The 22,206-nt window shown below is 37.2% G+C and overlaps 1 protein-coding gene across 1 annotated transcript in view; it reads left to right on the top strand.

Moving 5' to 3' along the window:
• Window positions 1-22,206, top strand: part of EYS (eyes shut homolog) — a 1,661,361-nt gene that overhangs the window by 1,277,869 nt on the left and 361,286 nt on the right. Inside the window, exon 30 of the mRNA XM_060283543.1 lies at window positions 8,929-9,072. Coding sequence (XP_060139526.1) covers window positions 8,929-9,072 — 144 coding nt within the window. The remainder of the gene's footprint in view (window positions 1-8,928; window positions 9,073-22,206) is intronic.

Genomic DNA, 22,206 nt, shown 5'->3' with positions numbered 1-22,206 from the left:
GAAAGGTACACCATGTTCATGGATTGGAAGAATTAATATTGCTAAAATGACCATATTACCCAAGGCAATCTCCAGATTCAGTACAATCCCTATCAAAATACTAATGGCACTTTTCACAGAACCAGAGCAAAGAATTTAAAATTTTGTTTGAAACTCAAAAGACCTAGAGTATCCAAAACAATCTTGAAAAAGAAGAACAAACCTGGAGGTCTCATACCCCATGATTTCAAACTATACTATGAAACTAAACAACATGTTACAAAAACAGACACATACATCAATAGAACAGAGTAGAAAGCTCAGCAATGAACCCACACTTATATGAGTAACTAATCTATCACAATGGAGGCAAAAATATGCAATGGGGAAAAAAACAGCCCCTTCAATAATTGGTGTTGGAAAAACCAGACAGCTACATCAAAAGAATCAAACTGTAACTCTCTCTCATCTCATGCACAAAAATAAATTCAAAATGGATTACATACCTAAATGTAAGACCTGAAACCATAAAACTTCTAAAAAGGAACATAGGCAGTATGCTCTTTGAAATCAATCTTAGTAATTTTTTTTTTAGATATGTCTCTTTAGGCAGGGAAAACAAAAGCAAAAATATATAAATGGAGTTCCATCAAACTAAAAAGCTTTTGTACAGTGAAGGAAACTATCAAGAAAACAAAAAGGCTACATTATGGGAGAAGATATTTGCAAATGATATATTCAATAAAGGCCTAACAACCAAAATATATAAAGAACTCATACAACTCAATATCAAGAAAACAAACAACCCAACTTAAAAATGGGCAAAGGATCTAAATAGATATTTTTCCAAAGAAGATGTACAGATGGCCAACAGACACATGAAAAGATGCTCAGCATCACTAATCATCAGGGAAATGCAAATCAAAACCACAGTAAGATATCACCTTACACTTATCAGAATTTTATTATTGAAAAGACAACAAATAATAAGTGTTGATGAGGATGTGTAGAAAAGGGAGCCCTTGTGCACGGTTGAAGAGAATGTAAATTGGTACAGCCACTGTGGAAAACAATATGGGGATTCCTCAAAAAATATTAGTGGAACTATCATATGATCCTTTTCACTCCTTGGCATTTATCTGAAGGAAATGAAAACACTAATTAGAAAAGATATAAGTACTCCTTTATTCACTGCAACATTAATTACAATAGGAGAGATATGGAAACAACCTAAGTGCCATCAGTAGGTGAATGGATAAAGAAGTACTGGTATATAAGATTCTTTGAATGACTTTGATGTGGAAAGTTCAGGACATAACAACATAACAAAAAAGCATAAAGACCAGTCAAAAGTTCTACTCCGTCTACATGTCTTAATAAATGTGATGTACTAAATACTAAAATTTTTTAAAAGTACTTGTATATACGTACAATGGAATAGTAGCCATAAAAAGGAATGAAATCTTGCCATTTGGAACAACCTGAATGGATTTACATTGCATTATGCTAAGTGAAATAAGTCAGGCAGAGAAAGACAAATGCTGTATGATTTCATCTATTGAGGAATCTAAAACACAAAATAAAAACAAAACAGAAATGAGTCAAAAATACAGAGAACAAAGGGGATTGCCAGAGGGGAAGTCGTTGGTGGGAGGGAATAAATACATAAGGGGATAAATAGGTAAGGAAGACAAAAGGTACAAAACTTCTAGCTGAAAAATAAATGAGTCATGGGTATGAAATTTACAGTGTATAGAATATGGTCAATAATAATGTAATATCTTTGTATGGTGACATATAGTAACTAGACTTATCATGGTGATCATTTTGAAAAGTATCAAAATATAGTATCACTATGTTGTGTAACAGGAACTAACATAGTGTTGTGTGTCAACTATATGTCAAAAACAATCCCTCCCAAACAAATACCCATATAAAAATTGATCAGATTTGTGGTCACCATAGGTGGGGGATGGGGAATTGGATGAAGGCAGTCAAACAGTACAAACTTCCAGTTATAAGATAAATAAGTACTAAGGATGTGATGTACAACATGATGTATATAATTTACACTGCTGTGTGTTATACATGAAAGATTTTAAGAGCATAAACCTTAAGAGTTATCATCACAAGAAAAATTTTTTTCTATTTATTTAATTTTTATGAGCTGGTGTATGTTCACTAAACTTCTAGTGATAATCATTTCATGATATATGTAAGTCAAATCACCGTGCTGTACACCTTAAATATACAGTTGCTATATGTCAATTATAGGTCAATAACACTGGAAGAAAAAAATTAAGCCATGATGCCTACATTTAAGGAAATCACAACTATTACATAGTGAGTCATACAGGAAAATGTCACTGTACAGTTTAATAAGTGCTGTAATAGGAATATATAGCAAGTATTTGTGATAATAATAAGGAAGTATTGTCAACTTGATATTGAGAAGGAAGATCAAATTAAATAAAAAAAGCAACAAACTGTTTTGGATATACTGAGTTCAGGTTGCCTATTTTCCTTCCAAATGGGTCTATATAGTAGAGAGCTGGATATATAAGGTCAGAAGCTATCTGTGCTAAAGATAAAAATTTGAGTTTTCAGAAGCTAGAAAGGAGCTAAAGTTGTGGGAACAAATGAGATCACGCAGGGAAATTTTCTAAACTAAGTGAAGGAGAAGGTATAGAAATAGACTAAAGATTGATAGCTACTATGAAAACATGTTAAGTACAGTGTGAGATATTGATGGGTCTTTGTATCTTTCTTGTCCTAGCTTTATTTTTACTACGTGGAAGGTATTTTTGGTGTGTTAAACGATGTTTTACTTGGTTTTATTTTGAGGGAGGTAGGGTTATAGTTTTAAAGCTTCAGATTTTTGAGAGAGTCAAAGGGCAGATCATGATGATCAACCCTTCTTTGACAGAGAAACCAAGGGATAAAGAATAGTATTGCTAGATTGGCTGTGACAGTGAAGGATGAGAATTATTTTTTCACACCTTGTTTCCTTGTGCATTACTTTGGTCACATGCAGAGCAACTCTCCTCAGGCTTCAAGTTGAGGAATGAAGTAGCAGTGGTCAAAAGGAGAAATGTTAGCTCTGTCCTGATTTTTGCAAGTGCTTTCTATGGGGGAGAAAAGTAGATGCAACAAAAACAGCAGCTGTGCTAGCAGCAACAAGAGTAATTGATAATTCTCATCAGGCACTTAACAAATTGATAACTTTTATGAATTAATATAAATGTGAATGTCTAATATGGGGAAATTATCCAGGTAAAGGTAATAATTTAGTCCATGAGACTTGGGCTATCCAAATCTAAAATAATTTTTATAACTCTAAAATAGGAAAATATATGATGTAAAAATATTTACTTTAATTTATATGCTATTTATTCTACAGTGCTATGATGATATTACATATATAAATAGTATAGGTACTATATATACTTTTATATATATATATAAATCTTTAAGACACTGTAGTTTCTCATCATTAATATGTATAGCATTTAATTCCATTTCATTGGCCTTAGAACTTATTTTTTTAAATTTTGGAATAATATAGATGATTATAACTTTTGTGTCTTTGAATATTATTGGTTACATATATTATTTTTTAGTGATGAATCCTTCTTCAGGAAGAGAGATACATGGACTTATTGACTGGTGATACTCTTTTTAATCACATAATTTAATAAAATTAGAATCATAAAAAAGGAATGTAATATTTTTAAACTAAAAACAAGATAAATAATTTCATTGCATTTGTATGATGTTCTTTCTGGAGAAAGTAAGAAAAACTGAACAAAAACATTTCAATAGTAATAATTTTTAATGTCTATTGAGTAAATCAAATTTATTTCCATTATAAAGGAGCAATAGCAAACAATATTATGTTTCTTCTAATACCAAGAATTACAATAAAGATATATGGGTAATTTGCGATTCACTGCATTTGTAGCTTTATTTGTATGTTAGTATGTCATTTTCTGGGGTTAGATCAAGGAGGCCTTTATACAACATGAGAGGAGTGTGCCTCATATGTAGACAAGGTGTTCCATTTCTATTCAGAATGAATAACACTTGTGCTCTCAGCTGCATTGTGTTCACAGTAAAGGTATTAATCTCTTCTGTGTTTTCTTTATCATAAAGTACTCCATGGTGGTCTCCTGGACAAATTTCAATTAACTGACTATAGTTCTGATTCATACTTTAGAAATACATTTGGCAATAAAAATTAAATTCATCCATATTTTTAACATAATGTGCTTCAGACTCAGTACTGAGGTTCCATAGCTTCCTTTGACAATTTGAGAGTTTTAAATAACATAAGGGATTTAAAAGATCTTTCTCCTGGGTTAATTTATTGGATTTACCCATGACTCAGACTGATTTTAAATTTTTTAAGCATGTTAAAGTTAATATACTTTGTTATATCAATCTATATGATTTTTCATACATTTAAACATTACAGATATCTATGTTGTAATCAGAAGCCACTAATTAATTACTATATGACATATTTTGTAAGATGTTTAATACATATTTCCATATAAAAACCTTGGGGTTTTTTTTCCATTTATAATTGGAAGAAAAATAAATTTAAAGTGTATTCAAATAGCGTTGCCGAAGAAGCTTTTGGAAGCAGCAGGAAAACACTCTACCTAACCCCAATTAGTCTTGTTTTCTACATTCAGGGCAGTTCTGTTTTTCAACATATCCACTAAACATGATGATAATAAAAATTAATATGGTTAGAAAGCAATTCAATTGCAAATGTTTATAGTTCATAATTGTTGTTTCCTGTCATAACTTTCGTAAAACCTGTCAGCTCTGAAAAGAAGGCTCAAGGAGCATGTAAGCTAGACACACGCACCTAAATTATACAGTAGCTATTCTCCTGCAAAGCAATGCAGAATTCATTTTTTAGCAAATTGAATTGTACTTTTATTGCTCTTGGTGAGTTCACTACTTCTCAGGATAGGTAAGCTTGATTATGAATCCAAATATTTTAATTCATATGTGAACCCTTATATAAAGAAAATTTCTTGTGGATTTATCAACAATGTGAAAAGTTTAACCACAAGAAGAATGCTAGAACCCCATCTCTATAGAGTTTGCTCATTCCATTTTAATTATAAGAATGTCTTTCTGTCCTTTTTTCCAAAACTACCACAAATGAAAATTTTAGCTATATTTTTATTTGTCTAAGAATGTTTTTGCCTAAAATGTATGAAACTCATCATGCCATAGGGAGCTGCAAAGATAAATCAAACACAAATCTTGCCATAGGAGAATGAGCAGTACAGAAGGCAGATGGGGTGGGTTTTTTTAGACATCCCTCCCATCCCCCCAACCCTGCTCTCATTGGTTCTTACATCTCACAGTTGCTCCTTGGTGCCAACAAATGTCAGGAAAAATCGTCAAGGGAACAGGGCAGTTCTGTAGTTCCTGAAGGTTTTTGACCAAAGATCTTAGATTATTACAACTAATGTTGATGTCACAGCAATGATTTCACAATGAAGACAGCTATCAGACACAGTAGGAAGGAAGGCCATTTAGAAAGGAGCCATTGCCAACAACTGAGTTGAAATGTAATAAGAACTTAAACAAGGGCAATGGCAGCAGAAGGAACACTGCAAGTTTTGATCTAAGAAAGAGGTGACAGGAAGCAGCAACTAGTTTGAGAAGAGATGGGTGGACAACCATGCTGAGTTTCTAGGCCTGGGAGAGTAGGTGCCAAGAGCAAAACGACAGAAGAGGAGCAACAGGAAAGACAGAGGTGGATTAGATGACCCAGAACAGCGCCTCGAAAACTAAGCATTATGGAGTGGTTGAAAGGGCCATCTGGAAACAAGCTGTCAGGCAGGTAGGAAGGCAGTCAATGTGTAGTGGTGTCATAAGAGACAAGGAAGGAGAAAGCTTTTATAAAAATAAGTCTTAAGTATTACAGAGGCAGGTGAGCATTATGGAAGGATTTGCAAACTGGGCCTAAAACCTTTGACAAAAAAGATCCAGTAAAATACAGAGCCAGGAAGGTAAATTTCAGTGAGATAAAGATTGTGCGTGGAAGGCCAAGGAATGGTGAAATGTATGATGTCACATAACTTATTTTTTATTACTTTATAGTTGATTTAAAATATTGTGTTAGTTTTAGGTGTACAACAGAGTGATTCAGTATTTTTGCAGATTATACTCCATTATATGTTAATACAAGATAATGGGTATAATTCCCTGTGCTATACAATATATCCTTGTTGCTTATCTATTTTATAAGTAGTAGTTTGTATCTGTTAATTCTATATACCTACTTTGTCCCTCCCCCTCTTCCCTTTTCCCTTAAATCAGTTTGCTAATAGATAAAGTATATAATTTGTATCTGGCAATACAAAGTTATAGACAAAATCAGGATGTTAAAAATAAACTTTCATACACCAGATTATAATGTTGTAAACAAAATGAGGTACCATATCTAAAAGCAAGATTTGACTGGAAAATACTCTTCATATAAAAAGAAGCATCATTTGAAAAGGAGAAAGGATTTTAAAGACATGAAGACACGGTTTTGAGAAAAATGTTTTTGTAGAAAGCTATCCTGTTGACCTCACCCTGCACCCTCTCCCACCCATCACATCTGACAGTGTTTAAGGATAGTTAAAACCCTATCATTCGGAAAGGAACATAACGGACCAACAGAGTCATGCATTCATATCTGAAAAAGCCAAAGCAGCCTGTGTGTGTGTGTGTGTGTGTGTGTGTGTGTGTGTGTGTCTGTCTGTTTGTCTGTCTGTGTCTGTGTCTGTGTGTGTGGAGAGAGAGATAGGGAAGAGATTGACCACTAACTATACCTCCATAGACAGCAGGGAAGGAAATGTCTACCATGGTCTAGATATGGACTCCTCAGGAAAGCCATTTGGCCTGGATTCACTTGATGTTCTGCCCCAATGGTTTTCCTAGTCAGGTGCTCAAGACAACCTTAGCATTCTCCTCAGCTGTCCTGAACTTTAGAGAAGCTTCCTCCCGACTCTAGGCCCATGACCTCACATTTCTCAGAGCTTCTACTATTGAAAACTTTTCGTTGTAATTCTTTCTTTGCATCTTTTGAGATATAAATCTTTTTAAAATCTTCTTGCCAGTTTGACAACCAAAGACGCCTTTCTTCGGGACCCAGAACCATCTCTTTGAAATGCAATCATCAATAAAGATAGTGGCCCTCTCTGTGGGCAGATAGGAGCCTTGTTCTAAGCTGTAAACTATCTTCTGTGATGAAGACATGAGAGAGTTTATGTTTTTAGGGGATAGGGCCAAATAGCGACACAGGTAGCCCATGGGCCCCCCACCTCAGCTCTTAAAAAATCTGCCACCTTTTGTTTCAGAGGAGTTGAGCAAAAGCTGAGTTCTGGCCTCTCTCCCCTATTTCAATAGCCTTGAATAAAGTCTTCCTTACCTCTTTCACTTTGTCCAGTGCAACTCTTGCTTTAACACAGGCAAGTAGTTGTTGGCAGCAAGAGTCTGTATATAATGTGAAAAACCAGAGGGGACCAAGTTAGAAATGAAGAGACAAAATCCTAGGAATTGTAGCTGGCAAAGGGTGTCTAAAGATTACACAAATGCTCATGAGTCATAGGGTTAAAATACAGGACATTCAGTTAAATTAGAATTTCAAATGAACAACATATAATTTTTTAGTATAAGCTTAACTCATGCACTGTTTGAGACATACACTAAAAAATTATGTGTTGTTTATCTGAAACTGAAATTTAACTGAGCTCCCTATATTTTATCTGACATTCCTACTGTGAGAAAAACAGTTTTAAACATCTGTTCTTCCTAGAGAGCAGAGGACTGCTTACAACAGTATTGGTGGCCAGCTGTAATAGCTACACTTTACTATGAACTTCTCTCTCCTTTCTGCCCACTTTGCCCTCTCTGCAAAGCTCAAAGTGTCTGAAACAGCAGCTAGCTTGAGAGGAGGCTCTAAGAACACAAAAAGAAGAGAAACCAACTTCTTCCTGCCCGGAAAACAGGCAGCGGGTGACAGGTGCCCTGCAGGCCTTAGCTGGTTGGAGGGGGCTGGGGAAGTCATATCTCTAAAGGAAGATTTAAATGTTGATAAATTTCTTAGCCTGGATTAGCTTCTGTATCATTGTATAACTTAGAAAGAAGGTAGGACTCATAGGGACTGCCAAGTTTTCACCCAGAGGCAGAGAAAATTTCCCCCATTGTGAGAGAGACAAAAATAAAGTTCTAGCCTCCCATATATTATATTACACTTGTTCAATGTATCAAGTCTATAGATCTAAATATATATATGACAATAAAATACTTTCCAAATTTTATGTGCCTCCAGATTTTATGAGATTAATTCATTTAAAGAATAATTTTAAAAGGATAACTGTAAAAATTATTAATCACATTGCATATTATAGTAATACTACTTATAAAATATTTAAGTATTATTGACAAGCACTAAATATTAATGAATATTAATAAAATACCTCTATGAGACAAATTTCTAATCTTTTTTTGTTAGACTTTTTAAAAACTTTTTTATTGAGGTATGATTACATCAAATAAAATTCATGAATTTTAAGAGTGTAATTTGATGTACAGCCATTTGTATCACAGGATATTTTAAGAGTCTAATGAAAACTATTATTTCACATATGCAGGGACACATTTTTAATACAATATCACGGCATTTTTTTCATCCATCTAAAATTTTTGCTTAAAGTTTTTTCCTATGAACTGGTAGTTAATTACTCGAGACAATGACTTTACAAATTTATTATACTTATATATCTAAATTTCTTGAAGTTTGGCCAAATATCTATAAATACCAGTGTTATCATTTTATATGAATGTTAACTATAAATGCTATGTTCTCATCTACTTGATTAGCAATAAAATGCTATCAGAACATATATTAATATGACTTTTTTTTTTTAGATGCAGGTTTATTTTTTCCATCTTTCAATGGGAATTCCTACTTAGAACTGCCTTTTTGTACAACCCTGAGGAAGGAACGTAACAGAATTGTTAACATCTACTTGACTATACAAACAAGCACTTTGAATGGAACAATTCTCTACAGTGAGTATTAAATGTTTGACCTCCTATATGTCATGCTTCTTTCTCAAATATTAACCTACTGAATTAATGAATTATTAATTTAAATGTTTTGGGAAAACTTTTCTAGCCCAGTGAATGAAGTATTACCAAAAAGAAATCTTGTTTCTTTCTAGTGTTCTTTAGCAGTTTCTTTAATTTATGAGTCACTTAATGAAACATGACTTACAAACAGGCTCTGAACCAGCAAAGAAGAATACAGCAAGCATATAAATTTGACAGCATATGGCTATAGCAGTGAAACAGTAGTGCTGCAAATGTTTCAAATAGCATATTTTTATATAAATAACTAACATGAATTGCATTCAATACTTGGTAACTTGGAAAAAAGTATTTCAAAGCTGGTATTCATTTGACAGTTGGGAAAATTCTTATCACTCTTTAAGCATTATCTTAAATTTAGCTGGCAAAAAAAAAAGTAGTATTAACAATATTTGTTTAAGGAAATACCTCCATGTACAGGGTTCTCTACATTTTGGTCTCTTTCACTCATGGGCAAATACCACTAAAGTGTATTGCTTGCAATATTACAAATGTAACAATTGTTTTTTTCTCTTTTGAAATGAATACACCATAGTTTTAATAGTTCCCTATATTGGAGATACAATGTCTTCAGTACTTGGATAGATGATCCACTGTAAGGCAACTCATTATTTCCCAAAGGAGTTTCTCTTCCACTTTGAAATATTTTGCAAAATCGATTCATCTTACTGTACTTTCTAAACAAAACTTAAACTTTTTTATTACTTGAATATGAGAAAAATGCCTAAAAGAAGAATTTTTGGAAAACTGGGTATAGTTAAAAGCTTTGAACATTAAGTTAAAACTGGGAATTTATGTTACATTTTAGAAAGAAACTAACTTGTCAGAACTAGGCCAGCATTATTTATTTCCTAGGAGTGCGAGTGCCCCTGTTTAATTGATAGCTTTAAATTATTTCATTAATTTATGTTTAAAAAAAGAGAAGAAAATAATAAAAGAAAAACTGATTTTTTATATGGGAAACCTAAGTGGTGATAGGTGACTATGAAATTTGGAGGTAATATTGCATTTCAGGGGGAACAAAACAAAACATAAAACAAAAGATATAAACATAATACTTTAAAGCCACAAAGAAAGCAAAGTCGTTTTCTGGCTTTGCAGTGTTTTAAGTTACCTAGATATGGAAGGTGTTTCCTTGTGAAAAGTGTGCTTTTAGCAACTGAAAACAGCTCATAGCCAAAGAAGCAGACAACCTCTGGGAATTCTCCTACCCTGGGCCTGCGCTGCAGGCCCACGTCCAAACTGCCACTCAACTTTCTCTTTCTGAAGGCCATAGACATACATGCCACGTGTGTCCACTCTGTTCAAGCTGGTGCTCTAAAACAGTCAAACCTAAGCTGATGTTAGTGCCATACAATTAATTTTGCCTTTTGTAGCCAATGACCTACCAAAAAAGTCAAACTAGAAATTATTAATGAGAAAAGAGTGCCCTTGGAATAATGAGCAGCCTGTGTCTTTGTCTTACATAATTGTTGCTATCACAGCACTGGATGTGTGGACACTGTTTACTCAAGGGAGTTTCATAGCCTGTGAAGGGAGAAAATATTTTTGTCTGTAGCACATTCTTTTTGTTCATGTGTAAGTGGTAATTTAATCCCACACTCTTGGGAAGACCTCAGCAGAATGGTTTATGGGTTTGCTGTCTTCACTCCTCTTGGAATCTGTCAACCTCATAAAAGCCTCACAACAGATGAACACAAAGATTTTTGTGGTTCATTTAGACACCCGCGATTTTAAAGGTGTCCCTTAATTTGACTTCAGGACTAATTTTCTTTCCTTTGAAATCAGTATATTATGTGTAGGAGCAATTAAAAGTCGTGAGGAAATTAAAACAGATGTTAGAGTGTAAGGTTTTTTTGGTTTTTTGGGGGGTAGAGGGGTTGCTTTTTACCTTTGCTATTTTTCCCTATTCCTGAACATTTTAGCAAAAACTGAATTTCATTTCACAAACATTTATTGAACATTTTTGCTTTGTATCATCACTTATTAAAGGGAAAACGATAGAGAGAAATATTAGACTGATAAGCAATGACAGTTTTGAATTATATTCCTAGTTCAAAACTGTAGCTTTATCTTTTCTCAGTTTGCCTCAACAACTAATTGATGTTGAAAAGGGAACAAAAGGGAGATAAAGTTTGAATCCTTATGGGGTTACAGTAAAATTCCTTAGAAAGGATAGTTTTTAAAAGAACTCTCTGTGGGAGAGAGACAGCTCTGAGAACAGCAGTCAAGATGAAAAGAAAGCTTTTTGAATCTGCCACTGAACCAATTCAGAATTCTGGAACACAGTCAAAGGAGCTGCTAATAGGTCACAGGAGAAGGGGTGAGACCACACAAAACTCTTTAGGTGCACTCTCAGAAAATGAGCTCTGTTCAGCAAGCAGCATCAGTCAGGTTTTGTCATGGGATTTATTACTATGCAGGTGAATCCATTCTGTGCTATTTCTGTGAGAAGAAATAAGCAGGCCCTTTGGAAGGATGTGATCTGAGAATTAGGAGAAGACATTTGACCGAGATGCAGGAGGCAAATTACATGAGCAGCTCCAGTGGAAGAACAGAATTCAGAAATAATCTTTATATTACTTAGGGTCTGTATTTAAGAAAGAGAGCAAAAGGACTGGTCTTAGAAATTTATTCCAGGTAGGAATTGATAGAACAGATAAGATTATTGAAGCCTCCTTTCTGGTGCATTTAGGAAGGACTGGTCGAAGAGATATCTGATATTGCTGAAGAAAAAAATTAAATCTGAAGAATCATAACCTCTGTCTTTCTCTATAAAATGACTTCCCCAGCAAAATACACAATATCTTCATTAGACACCTTCTATGCCAAGACCAGTGAGACACCACAGCATTGTCTGACGTCTTATTAAGAAGCATCTTTTCTCATACAAAAAGTTTGCTCCATTTTTTAAATCAATTTTACAACGTGTAGCATAAAGTTCTCTGAATGCCTTTACCCCTTGATACTAGCTTCCAGTGGAGCTTGCTCCAGACAGAGAAGGGACAGAGTGGGATTGAGAGCAGGGTTGCAGGAAGTCATGCATGGCCATTCATAAGGCATCTAGAGATCCCTTTATTGTATCATCATTATGCGGCAGCAAAGTCAAACTCAACAAATAGTAACTGAGTGCCACAAAGTGCACTGCACGCTGTCAGGCCCTGGGAGGGGTACAAAGATGAATAAGATGTGGTCTGTGTCTCGCTTCTCACCATTCAATGGTGAGATCCTATGAGCCTAACTCCATGAGAAAGCTGACTGTGACAGTTTTTCAACAGGAGTACACAGTAAGGACTGGGGCTGAGTGGAGACTCATAATACCAGGAATCTGGGCTTAGATCTCTTCTCTAACTAGGGAACACCTCATCGTCTGAGTTGGGTTTTACATCTATTCCACCCACACCCTCAGTACTTCAACCAGGGCCTTGCATAGATCAGCACTTGATTAGAATAGTTCTTAAAGTTCTGTTTGTGAGTTACACAACTTTGGTGGTTACAATAAAAAATTAGTAGTTATTGAAACTTTATTTTAGGGAACTATTCTGTTAAACATGGCTATACTTTCTTCCAACAAAAGGGTATAGATTTTTCAGGATTTAGTCAAAACATAGTTTGAATCTGGGGCTTCCTTGGTGGTGCAGTGGTTGAGAGTCCGCCTGCCGATGCAGGGGACACGGGTTCGTACCCCAGTCCAGGAAGATCCCACATGCCGCAGAGTGGCTGGGCCCATGAGCCATGGCCACTGAGCCTGAGCGTCCGGAGCCTGTGCTCCGCAACGGGAGAGGCCACAACAGTGAGAGGCCTGCATACCGCAAAAAAAAAAAAAAAAACCACAGTTTGAATCAAACATAACTTTTTCCTGGGTCTGCTTAAACAATTAAGAACAGAATGGGGGTTGGCAAATTTTTCCATAACAACCAGAAAGTAATTTTTTTCTGCAGACCAGACAGTGTCTGTCATAACTGCTCAACTCTGCCAGTGTAGCATGAAAACAGCCATAGAAAAAGTAAACAAATGAATGTGGCTGTGCTCCGAAAACACTTTACTTACAAAACCAGTCGATGGCAGAATTGGCCCATGGGGCAGAGTTTGCCAACCCTTGACCTAGAACGATGTGATTCATTAAACTTCTCTTGAAATAGACGATTGTGTTTAAAACAACTAGATTCTATTTCTATGACTGAAATTTATGAAGAAAAAGATCAGTGAGCAATTCAACTCTGCTTCTGATGTAATTAATAAGGGAATGGAACAAGGTTACTCCTGGTCGACAGAGGAAGGGGCAGAAACAAAGAAATGAGCCTAGTCAAGACTGAACTTGCTGCCGTGCCCACCTCAGGAATGGTGTCAACCAGTGATTAGGAAAATTACTCTGGAGCTACTCTACCTGGCTCTGCCCTTTGGCACATTACCTAACATCTCTGTAAAATGGAATAATATTAATAATAACAATACCAAAGATGTTAAAAAGTTGTTTTAAGATTGAGAGAGTTACCACGTTTAACGTGCTTAAAACAGTGTTTGGCATACGGCAATGTGCAGTAAGTGCTCAAACATCTTGTTCAGATATGCTTTAATCCCTCCTCCCTTGTGCCTGCCAGACAAGGACTCTAGGAATGGGAGGCCCAGGATATTTTTATCAAATGGGTGTCATTCATGTTGCATCCGTTTGATAGACATCTCCACTGTGGAAAAGAAAAATTCGGCCATGAAAAAGTCTAAAATCAGGACTGCGACAGCAGTGAGATGAAATTGGTGCAGTTTTTAGTTTTCATTCTTGTCCATTTCATCTAAATAAAGAGGATTCATTCCTCTCAGACTCTGGAATTATGACTTTGTTTTACTGGTTAAGCAGAGTTAGCAGGCTAGGAAAAATTAAAATAGGCTTTCTGTAAATTTCAGAAACTGGCCCACTCTGCAGCAGCATGTGGGAAATATGTAATAATGAATTATGTATGCCAGCCTGCTTCCAGGCTCTTTCACCCTCCCCAGAGCTGCTCTGCCTGCTGTCCATCCAGGGACCAGCCAACTCACCCCAACTATATCCTACATACATGCTGCTAATGCATGCTCAAACCATTAGCTACTGAGGTTGCTGTTGCATTGCTGCTGCTCTGGACAAACACAAACCTTTCAGGATAGTGGGGAAAGTGGAGTTCTAGAGCTGCAGCAAAAGCCTGGGTTCAGCAGAGAACGCAGGGTAAGATGGGAGAACAGCCTTTATCACATGCCACCAAGGTGGTACCAGGAAGGAAGACACCATCAGCTGCTGCCACAGGCAGTTCTGATCCAAGTATCAGGAGGTAAAAACATCACCCAAGACTTGAGCCCAGATCGGTTGTGAGCTGACTGTACAACATAGAGCCAGTCAATGAAACTTTCTGTTTTGTATCTGACTATGAAACATGCAGATGTAATTGGTACTATCAAATTCACAAGGTTTGAAAACATATACTTAAAAGTGTTTTGAAAAACACAAAGTACCATACAAATGTATGGTGTTATTTATTTCATGGGAGATGGTAGAAATCCATGTCACTTTATGGAAATTTCCATACTCGACTGTCTACGTACCTGATATAATAAACATATTATCTGGAGAGAGGGGGAAGATGGCGGAACAGTAAGACGTGGAGATCACCTTCCTCCCCACAGATACACCAGAAATACATCTACATGTGGAACATCTCCTACAGAACACCTACTGAATGCTGGCAGAAGACCTCAGACCTCACAAAAGGCAAGAAATTCCCCACATACCTCGGTAGGGCCAAAGAAAAAAGAAAAACCAGAGACAAAAGAATAGGGACGGGACCTGCACCAGGGGGAGGGAGCTGTGAAGGAGGAAAGGTTTCCACACACACTAGGAGACCCTTTGCAGGCAGAGACTGCGGGTGGCGGAGGGGGGAGCTTCGAAGACACGGAGGAGAGCACAGCAACAGGGGTGCGGACGGCAAAGCGGGGAGATTCCCACACAGAGGATCGGTGCCGACCGGCACTCACCAGCCCGAGAGGCTTGTCTGCTCACCCGCTGGGGCGGGCAGGGCTGCGAGCTGAGGCTCAGGCTTCAGTCAGAGCGCAGGGAGAGGAATGGGGTTGGCGGTGTGAACGCAGCCTGAAGGGGTTAGTGCACCACGGCTAGCCGGGAGGGAATCCGGGAAAAAGTCTGGACCTGCCGAAGAGGCAAGAGACTTTTTCTTCCCTCTTTGATTCCCGGTACCCGAGGAGAGGGGATTAAGAGCGCTTCTTAAAGGAGCTCCAGAGATGGGCGCGAGCCGCGGCTAAAAGCACGGACCCCAGAGACGGGCATGAGCCGCTAAGGCTGATGCTGCCGCCACCAAGAAGCCTGTGTGCGAGCACAGGACACTATCCACATCTCCCTTCTGGGAGCCTGTGCAGCCCGCCACTGCCAGGGTCCCGTGATCCAGGGACAACTTCCCCGGGAGAACGCACGGCGCACCTCAGGCTGGTGCAACATCATGCACGTCTCTGCAGCTGCAAGCTTGCCCCGCATCAGCACCCCTCCATCCCCCCGGCCTGAGTGAGCCAGAGCCCCTGAAGCAGCGGCTCCTTTAACCCCATCCTGTCTGAGCGAAGAACAGACGCCCTCCGGCGACCTACATGCAGAGCCGGGGTCAAATCCAAAGCTGAGCCCCGGGAGCTGTGCGAACAAAGAAGAGAAAGGGAAATCTCTCCCAGCAGCCTCAGAAGCAGCAGATTAAATCTCCACAATCAACGTGATGTACCCTGCATCTGTGGAATACCTGAATAGACAACGAATCATCCCAAATTGAGGTGGTGGACTTTGGGAGCAAGGTAGATGATTTTTTCCTCTTCTGTGAGTGTGTATGTGTATGATTCTGTGCGAGATTTTGTCTGTATAGCTTTGTTTTCACCATTTGTTCTAAGGTTCTGCCTTTCTGGCTTTTTTTTGTTTTTTTTTTTGTTTGTTTGTTTCTTTGTTTGTTTTACTTTTTAAAGTCTTTTTCTTAATAATTATTTTTTTATTTTAATTATTTTATTTTATCTTACTTTATTTTATTTTATCCTCTTTCTTTCTTTCTTTCTTTCTTTCTTTCTTTCTTTCTTTCTTTCTTTCTTTCATTTTTTCTCCCTTTTATTCTGAGCCATGTGAATGAAAGGCTCTTGGTGCTGCAGCCAGGAGTCAGTGCTGTGCCTCTGAGGTGGGAGAGCCAACTTCAGGACATTTGCCCACAAGAGACCTCCCAGCTCCACTTAATATCAAACGACGAAAATCTCCCAGAGATCTCCATCTCAACACCAGCACCCATCTTCACTCAACGACCAGCAAACTACAGTGGAGGACACCCTATGCCAAACAACCAGCAAGACAGGAACACAGCCTTATCAATTAGCAGAAAGGCTTCCTAAAATCATAATAAGGCCACAGACACCCAAAAACACACCACCAGACATGGTCCTGCCCACCAGAAAGACAAGATCCAGCCTCATCCACCCGAACACAGGCACTCATCCCCTCCACGAGGAAGCCTACACAACCCACTGAACCAACTTTAGCCACTGGGAAAAGACACCAAAAACAATGGGAAATACGAACCTGCAGCCTGCAAAAAGGAGACCCCAAACACTGTAAGATAAGAAAATGAGAAGACAGAAAATCAACAGCAGATGAAGGAGCAAGATTAAAACCCACCAGACCTAACAAATGAAGAGGAAATAGGCAGTCTACCTGAAGAAGAATTCTGAAGAATGAGAGAAAAGGTGATCCAAAATCTTGGAAAAAGTATAGAGAAAATGCAAGAAACATTTAACAAGGACCTAAAGAGGAAACAAGCAATGGTGAATAACACAGTAAATGAAATTAAAAATACTCTAGAAAGGATCAACAGCAGAATAACTGAGGAAGAAGAATGGATAAGTGACCTGGAAGATAAAATAGAGGAAATAACTACTGCAGAGCAGAATAAAGGAAAAAGAATAAAAAGAACTGAGGACAGTCTCAGAGACCTCTGGGACAACATTACATGCACCAACATTCAAATCATAGGAGTCCCAGAAGAAGAAGAGAAAAAGAAAGGGACTGAGAAAATATTTGAACAGATTAGAGTAGAAAACTTCACTAATATGGGAAAGGAAATAGTTAGTCAAGTCTAGGAAGCACAGAGAGTCCCATAAGTCCAAGGAGGAACACGCCAACACACATATTAATCAAACTATCAAAAATTAAATACAAAGAAAACATATTAAAAGTAGCAAGGGAAAAACAAAAAATAACACACAACGGAATCCCCATAAGGTTAACAGCTGATCTTTCAGCAGAAACTCTGCAAGCCAGAAAGGACTGGCAGGGCATATTTAAAGTGATGAAGGAGAAAAACCTATAACCATGATTACTCTACCCAGCAAGGATCTCATTCGGATTTGATGGAGAAATTAAAATCTTTACAGACAAGCAAAAGCTGAGAGAGTTCAGCACCACCAAACCAGCTTTACAACAAGTGCTAAAGGAACTTCTCTAGGCAAGAAACACAAGAGAAGGAAAAGACCTACAATGACAAACCCAAAATAATTAAGAAAATGGGAATAGGAACATACATATTGATAATTACCTTAAATGTAAATGGACTAAATGCTCCTACCAAAAGACACAGACTGGATGAATGGATACAAAAACAGGACCCATATATATGCTGCCTACAAGAGACCCACTTCAGACCTAGGGGCACATACAGACTGAAAGTGAGGGGATGGAAAAAGATACTCCATGCAAATGGAAATGAAAAAAACGGTGGAGTAGCAATTGTAATATCAGACAAAATAGACTTTAAAATAAAGACTATTACAAGGGACAAAGAAGGACACTGCATAATAATCAAGGCATCGAACCAAGAAGAAGATATAACAATTGTAAATATTTATGCACCCAACATAGGAGCACCTCAATACATAAGGCAAATACTAACAGCAATAAAAGGGGAAATCGACAGTAACACATTCATAGTAGGGGCTTCAACACCCCACTTTCACCAATGGACAAATCATCCAAAATGAACATAAATAAGGAAACACAAGCTTTAAATGATACATTAAATAAGATGGACTTAATTGATATTTATAGGACATTCCATCCAAAAACAACAGAATACACATTTTTCTCAAGTGCTCATAGAACATTTTCCAGGATAGATCATATATTGGGTCACAAATCAAGCCTTGGTAAATTTAAGAAAATTGAAATTGTATCAAGTATTTTTTCCGACCACAACACTATGAGATGAGATATCAACTACAGGAAAAGATCTGTAAAAAATACAAACACATGGAGGCTAAACAATACACTAATTAATAACAAAGTGATCACTGAAGAAATCAAAAAATCCCTAGAAACGAATGACAATGAAGACACAATGACCCAAAACCTATGGGATGCAGCAAAAGCAGTTCTAAGGGGGAAGTTTATAACAATAAAATCCTACCTTAAGAAACAGGAAACATCTCAAATAAACAACCTAACCTTGCACCTAAAGCAACTAGAGAAAGAAGAACAAAAAACCTCCAAAGTTAGCAGAAGGAAAGAAATCATAAAGATCAGAGCAGAAATAAATGAAAAGGAAATGAAAGAAATGATAGCAAAGATCAAAACAACTAAAAGCTGGTTCTTTGAGAAGATAAACAAAATTGATAAACCATGAGCCAGACTCATCAAGACAAAAAGAGAGAAGACACAAATCAATAGAATTAGAAATGAAAAAGGAGAAGTAACAACTAACACTGCAGAAATACAAAAGATCATGAGAGATACTACAAACAACTCTATGCCAATAAAATGGACAACCGGGAAGAAATAGTCAAATTCTTAGAAATGCACAACCTGGCAAGACTGAATCAGGAAGAAATAGAAAATATGAACAGACCAATCACAAGCACTGAAATTGAAACTGTGATTAAAAATCTTCCAACAAACAAAAGCCCAGGACCAGATGGCTTCACAGGTGAATTTTATCAAATAATTAGAGAAGCAATAACACCTATCTTTTTCAAACTCTTCCAAAATATAGCAGAGGGAGCAACACTCCCAAACTCATTCTACGAGGCCACCATCACCCTGATACCAAAACCAGACAAGGATGTCACAAAGAAAGAAAACTACAGGCCAATATCACTGATGAACATAGATGCAAAAATCCTCAACAAAATACTAGCAGACAGAATCCAAGAGCACATTAAAAGGATCATACACCATGATGAAATAGGGTTTATTCCAGATGCAAGGATTCTTCAAAATACACAAATCAATCAATGTTATACACCATATTAACAAGTTGAAGGAGAAAAAAACATATGATCATCTTAATAGATGCAGAGAAAGCTTTTGAAAAAATAGAACACCCATTTATGAAAAAAACCCTCCATAAAGTAGGGATAGAGGGAACTTTCATCAATATAATAAAGGCCATATATGACAAACCCACAGCCAACATCATCCTCAATAGTGAAAATCTGAAACCACTTCCACTAAGATCAGGAACAAGACAAGGTTACCCACTCTCACCACTCTCATTCAACATAGCTTTGGAAGTTTTAGCCACAGCAATCAGAGAAGAAAATGAAATAAAAGGAATCCACATCGGAAAAGAAGAAGTAAAACTGTCACTATTTGCAGATGACGTGATACTATATAGAGAGAATCCTAAAGATGCTAGCAGAAAACTAGTAGAGCTAAGCAATGAATTAGGTAAAGTAGCAGGACACAAAATTAATGCACAGAAGTCTCTCGCATTCTTATACACTAATGATGAAAAATCTGAAAGTGAAATTAACAAAACACTCCCATTTACCATTGCAACAAAAGGAATAAAATATCTATGAATAAACCTACCTAAGGAGACAAAAAAATTGTATGCAGAAAATTATAACACACAGATGAAAGAAATTAAAGATGATACAAATAGATGGAGAGATATACCATGTTCTTGTATTGGAAGAATCAACACTGTGAAAATGACTCTACTTCCCAAAGCAATCTACAGATTCAATGCAATCCCTACCAAACTACCACTGGCATTTTTCACAGAACTAGAACAAGAAATTTCACAATTTGTATGGAAACACAAAAGACTCCGAATAGCCAAAGCAATCTTGAGAACGAAAAACAGAGCTGGAGGAATCAGGCTCCCTGACTTCAGACTATACTAAAAAGCTACAGTAATCAGGACAATATGGTACTGGCACAAAAACAGAAATACAGATCAATGGAACAGAATAGAAATCCCAGGGATAAACTTACCTTATCTTTGATAAAGGAGGCAGGAATGTACAGTGGAGAAAGGAGAGCCTCTTCAATAAGTGGTGCTGGGAAAACTGGACAGCTACATGTAAAAGTATGAGATTAGAACATTCCCTAGCACCATACACAAAAATAAACTCAAAATGGATTAAAAACCTGAATGTAAAGCCAGAAACTATCAAACTCTTAGAGGAAAACATAAGCAGAACACTGTATGACATAAATCACAGCAAGATCCTTTTTGACCCACCTCCTAGAGAAATGGAAATAAAAACAAAAATAAACAAATGGGACCTAATGAAACTTCAAAGCTTTTGCACAGCAAAGGAAACCATAAGCAAGATGAAAAGACAACCCTCAGAATGGGAGAAAATATTTTCAAATGAAGCAACTGACAAAGGATTAATCTCCAAACTTTACAAGCAACTCATGCAGCTCAATAACAAAAAAACAAACAACCCAATCCAAAAATGTGCAGAAGACCTAAACAGACATTTCTCCAAGGTATACAGGTTGCCAAGGTATACAGGTTGCCAACAAACACATGAAAGAATGCTCAACATCATTAATCATTAGAGAAATGAAAATCAAAACTACAATGAGGGCTTCCCTGGTGGCGCAGTGGTTGAGAGTCTGCCTGCCAATGCAGGGACACGGGTTTGTGCCCCAGTCTGGGAAGATCCCACATGCTGTGGAGGGGCTACGCCCATGAGCCATGGCCACTGAGCCTGTGCGTCTGGAGCCTGTGTTCCACAACGGTAGAGGCCACAACAGTGAGAGGTCCGCGTAGAGAAAAAAAAAAAAAAAAACTACAATGAGATATCATCACACACCGGTCAGAATGGCCATCATCAAAAGATCTAGAAACACTAAGTGCTGGAGAGGGTGTGGAGAAAAGGGAGCACTCTTGCACTGCTGGTGGGAATGTGAATTGTTACAGCCACTATGGAGTACTGTATGGAAGTTCCTTACAAAACTACAAATAGAACTACCATATGACCCAGCAATCTCACTACTGGGCATATACCCTGAGAAAACCATAATTCAAAAAGAGTCATATAGTACCAAAATATTCATTGCAGCTCTATTTACAATAGCCAGGACATGGAAGCAACCTAAGTGTCCATCATCAGATGAATGGATAAAGAAGATGTGGCACATATATGCAACGGAATAGTACTCAACCATAAAAAGAAGTGAAACTGAGTTATTTGTAGTGAGGTGGATGGACCTAGAGTCTGTCATACAGAGTGAAGTAAGTCAGAAAGAGAAAGACAAATACCATATGCTAACACGTATATATGGAATCTAAGAAAAAAAAAACAAAAATGTCATGAAGAACCTAGGGGTAAGATGGGAATAAAGACAGAGACCTACTAGAGAATGGACTTGAGGATATGGGGAGGGGGAAGGGTAAGCTGTGACAAAGTGAGAGAGTGGCATGGACATATATATACTACCAAACGTAAAATAGATAGCTAGTGGGAAGCGACCGCATAGCACAGGTAGATCAGCTCGGTGCTTTGTGACCACCTAGAGGGATGGGATAGGGAGAGTGGAAGGGAGGGAGATGCAAGAGGGAATAGTTATGGGGACATATGTTAAGCAATTATACTCCAATAAAGATGTATATATATATATATATATATATATATATATATATATACACACACATATATATAATCTGTATTCATCACCATCAATTCTATAAAGAATGATGTTGAGTTTTATTTTAACTCAAAATTATGAATCTCTTCTGACCATTTGTTTATAAATGATGTCAGATC

This window comes from Globicephala melas, chromosome 14 (assembly GCF_963455315.2).
Source record: "Globicephala melas chromosome 14, mGloMel1.2, whole genome shotgun sequence".
In the NCBI taxonomy this organism is placed as follows: Eukaryota; Metazoa; Chordata; class Mammalia; order Artiodactyla; family Delphinidae; genus Globicephala; species Globicephala melas.
The sequence above is the reverse complement of the archived record's forward strand: the minus strand, read 5'-3'. Positions and strand labels throughout refer to the sequence as shown.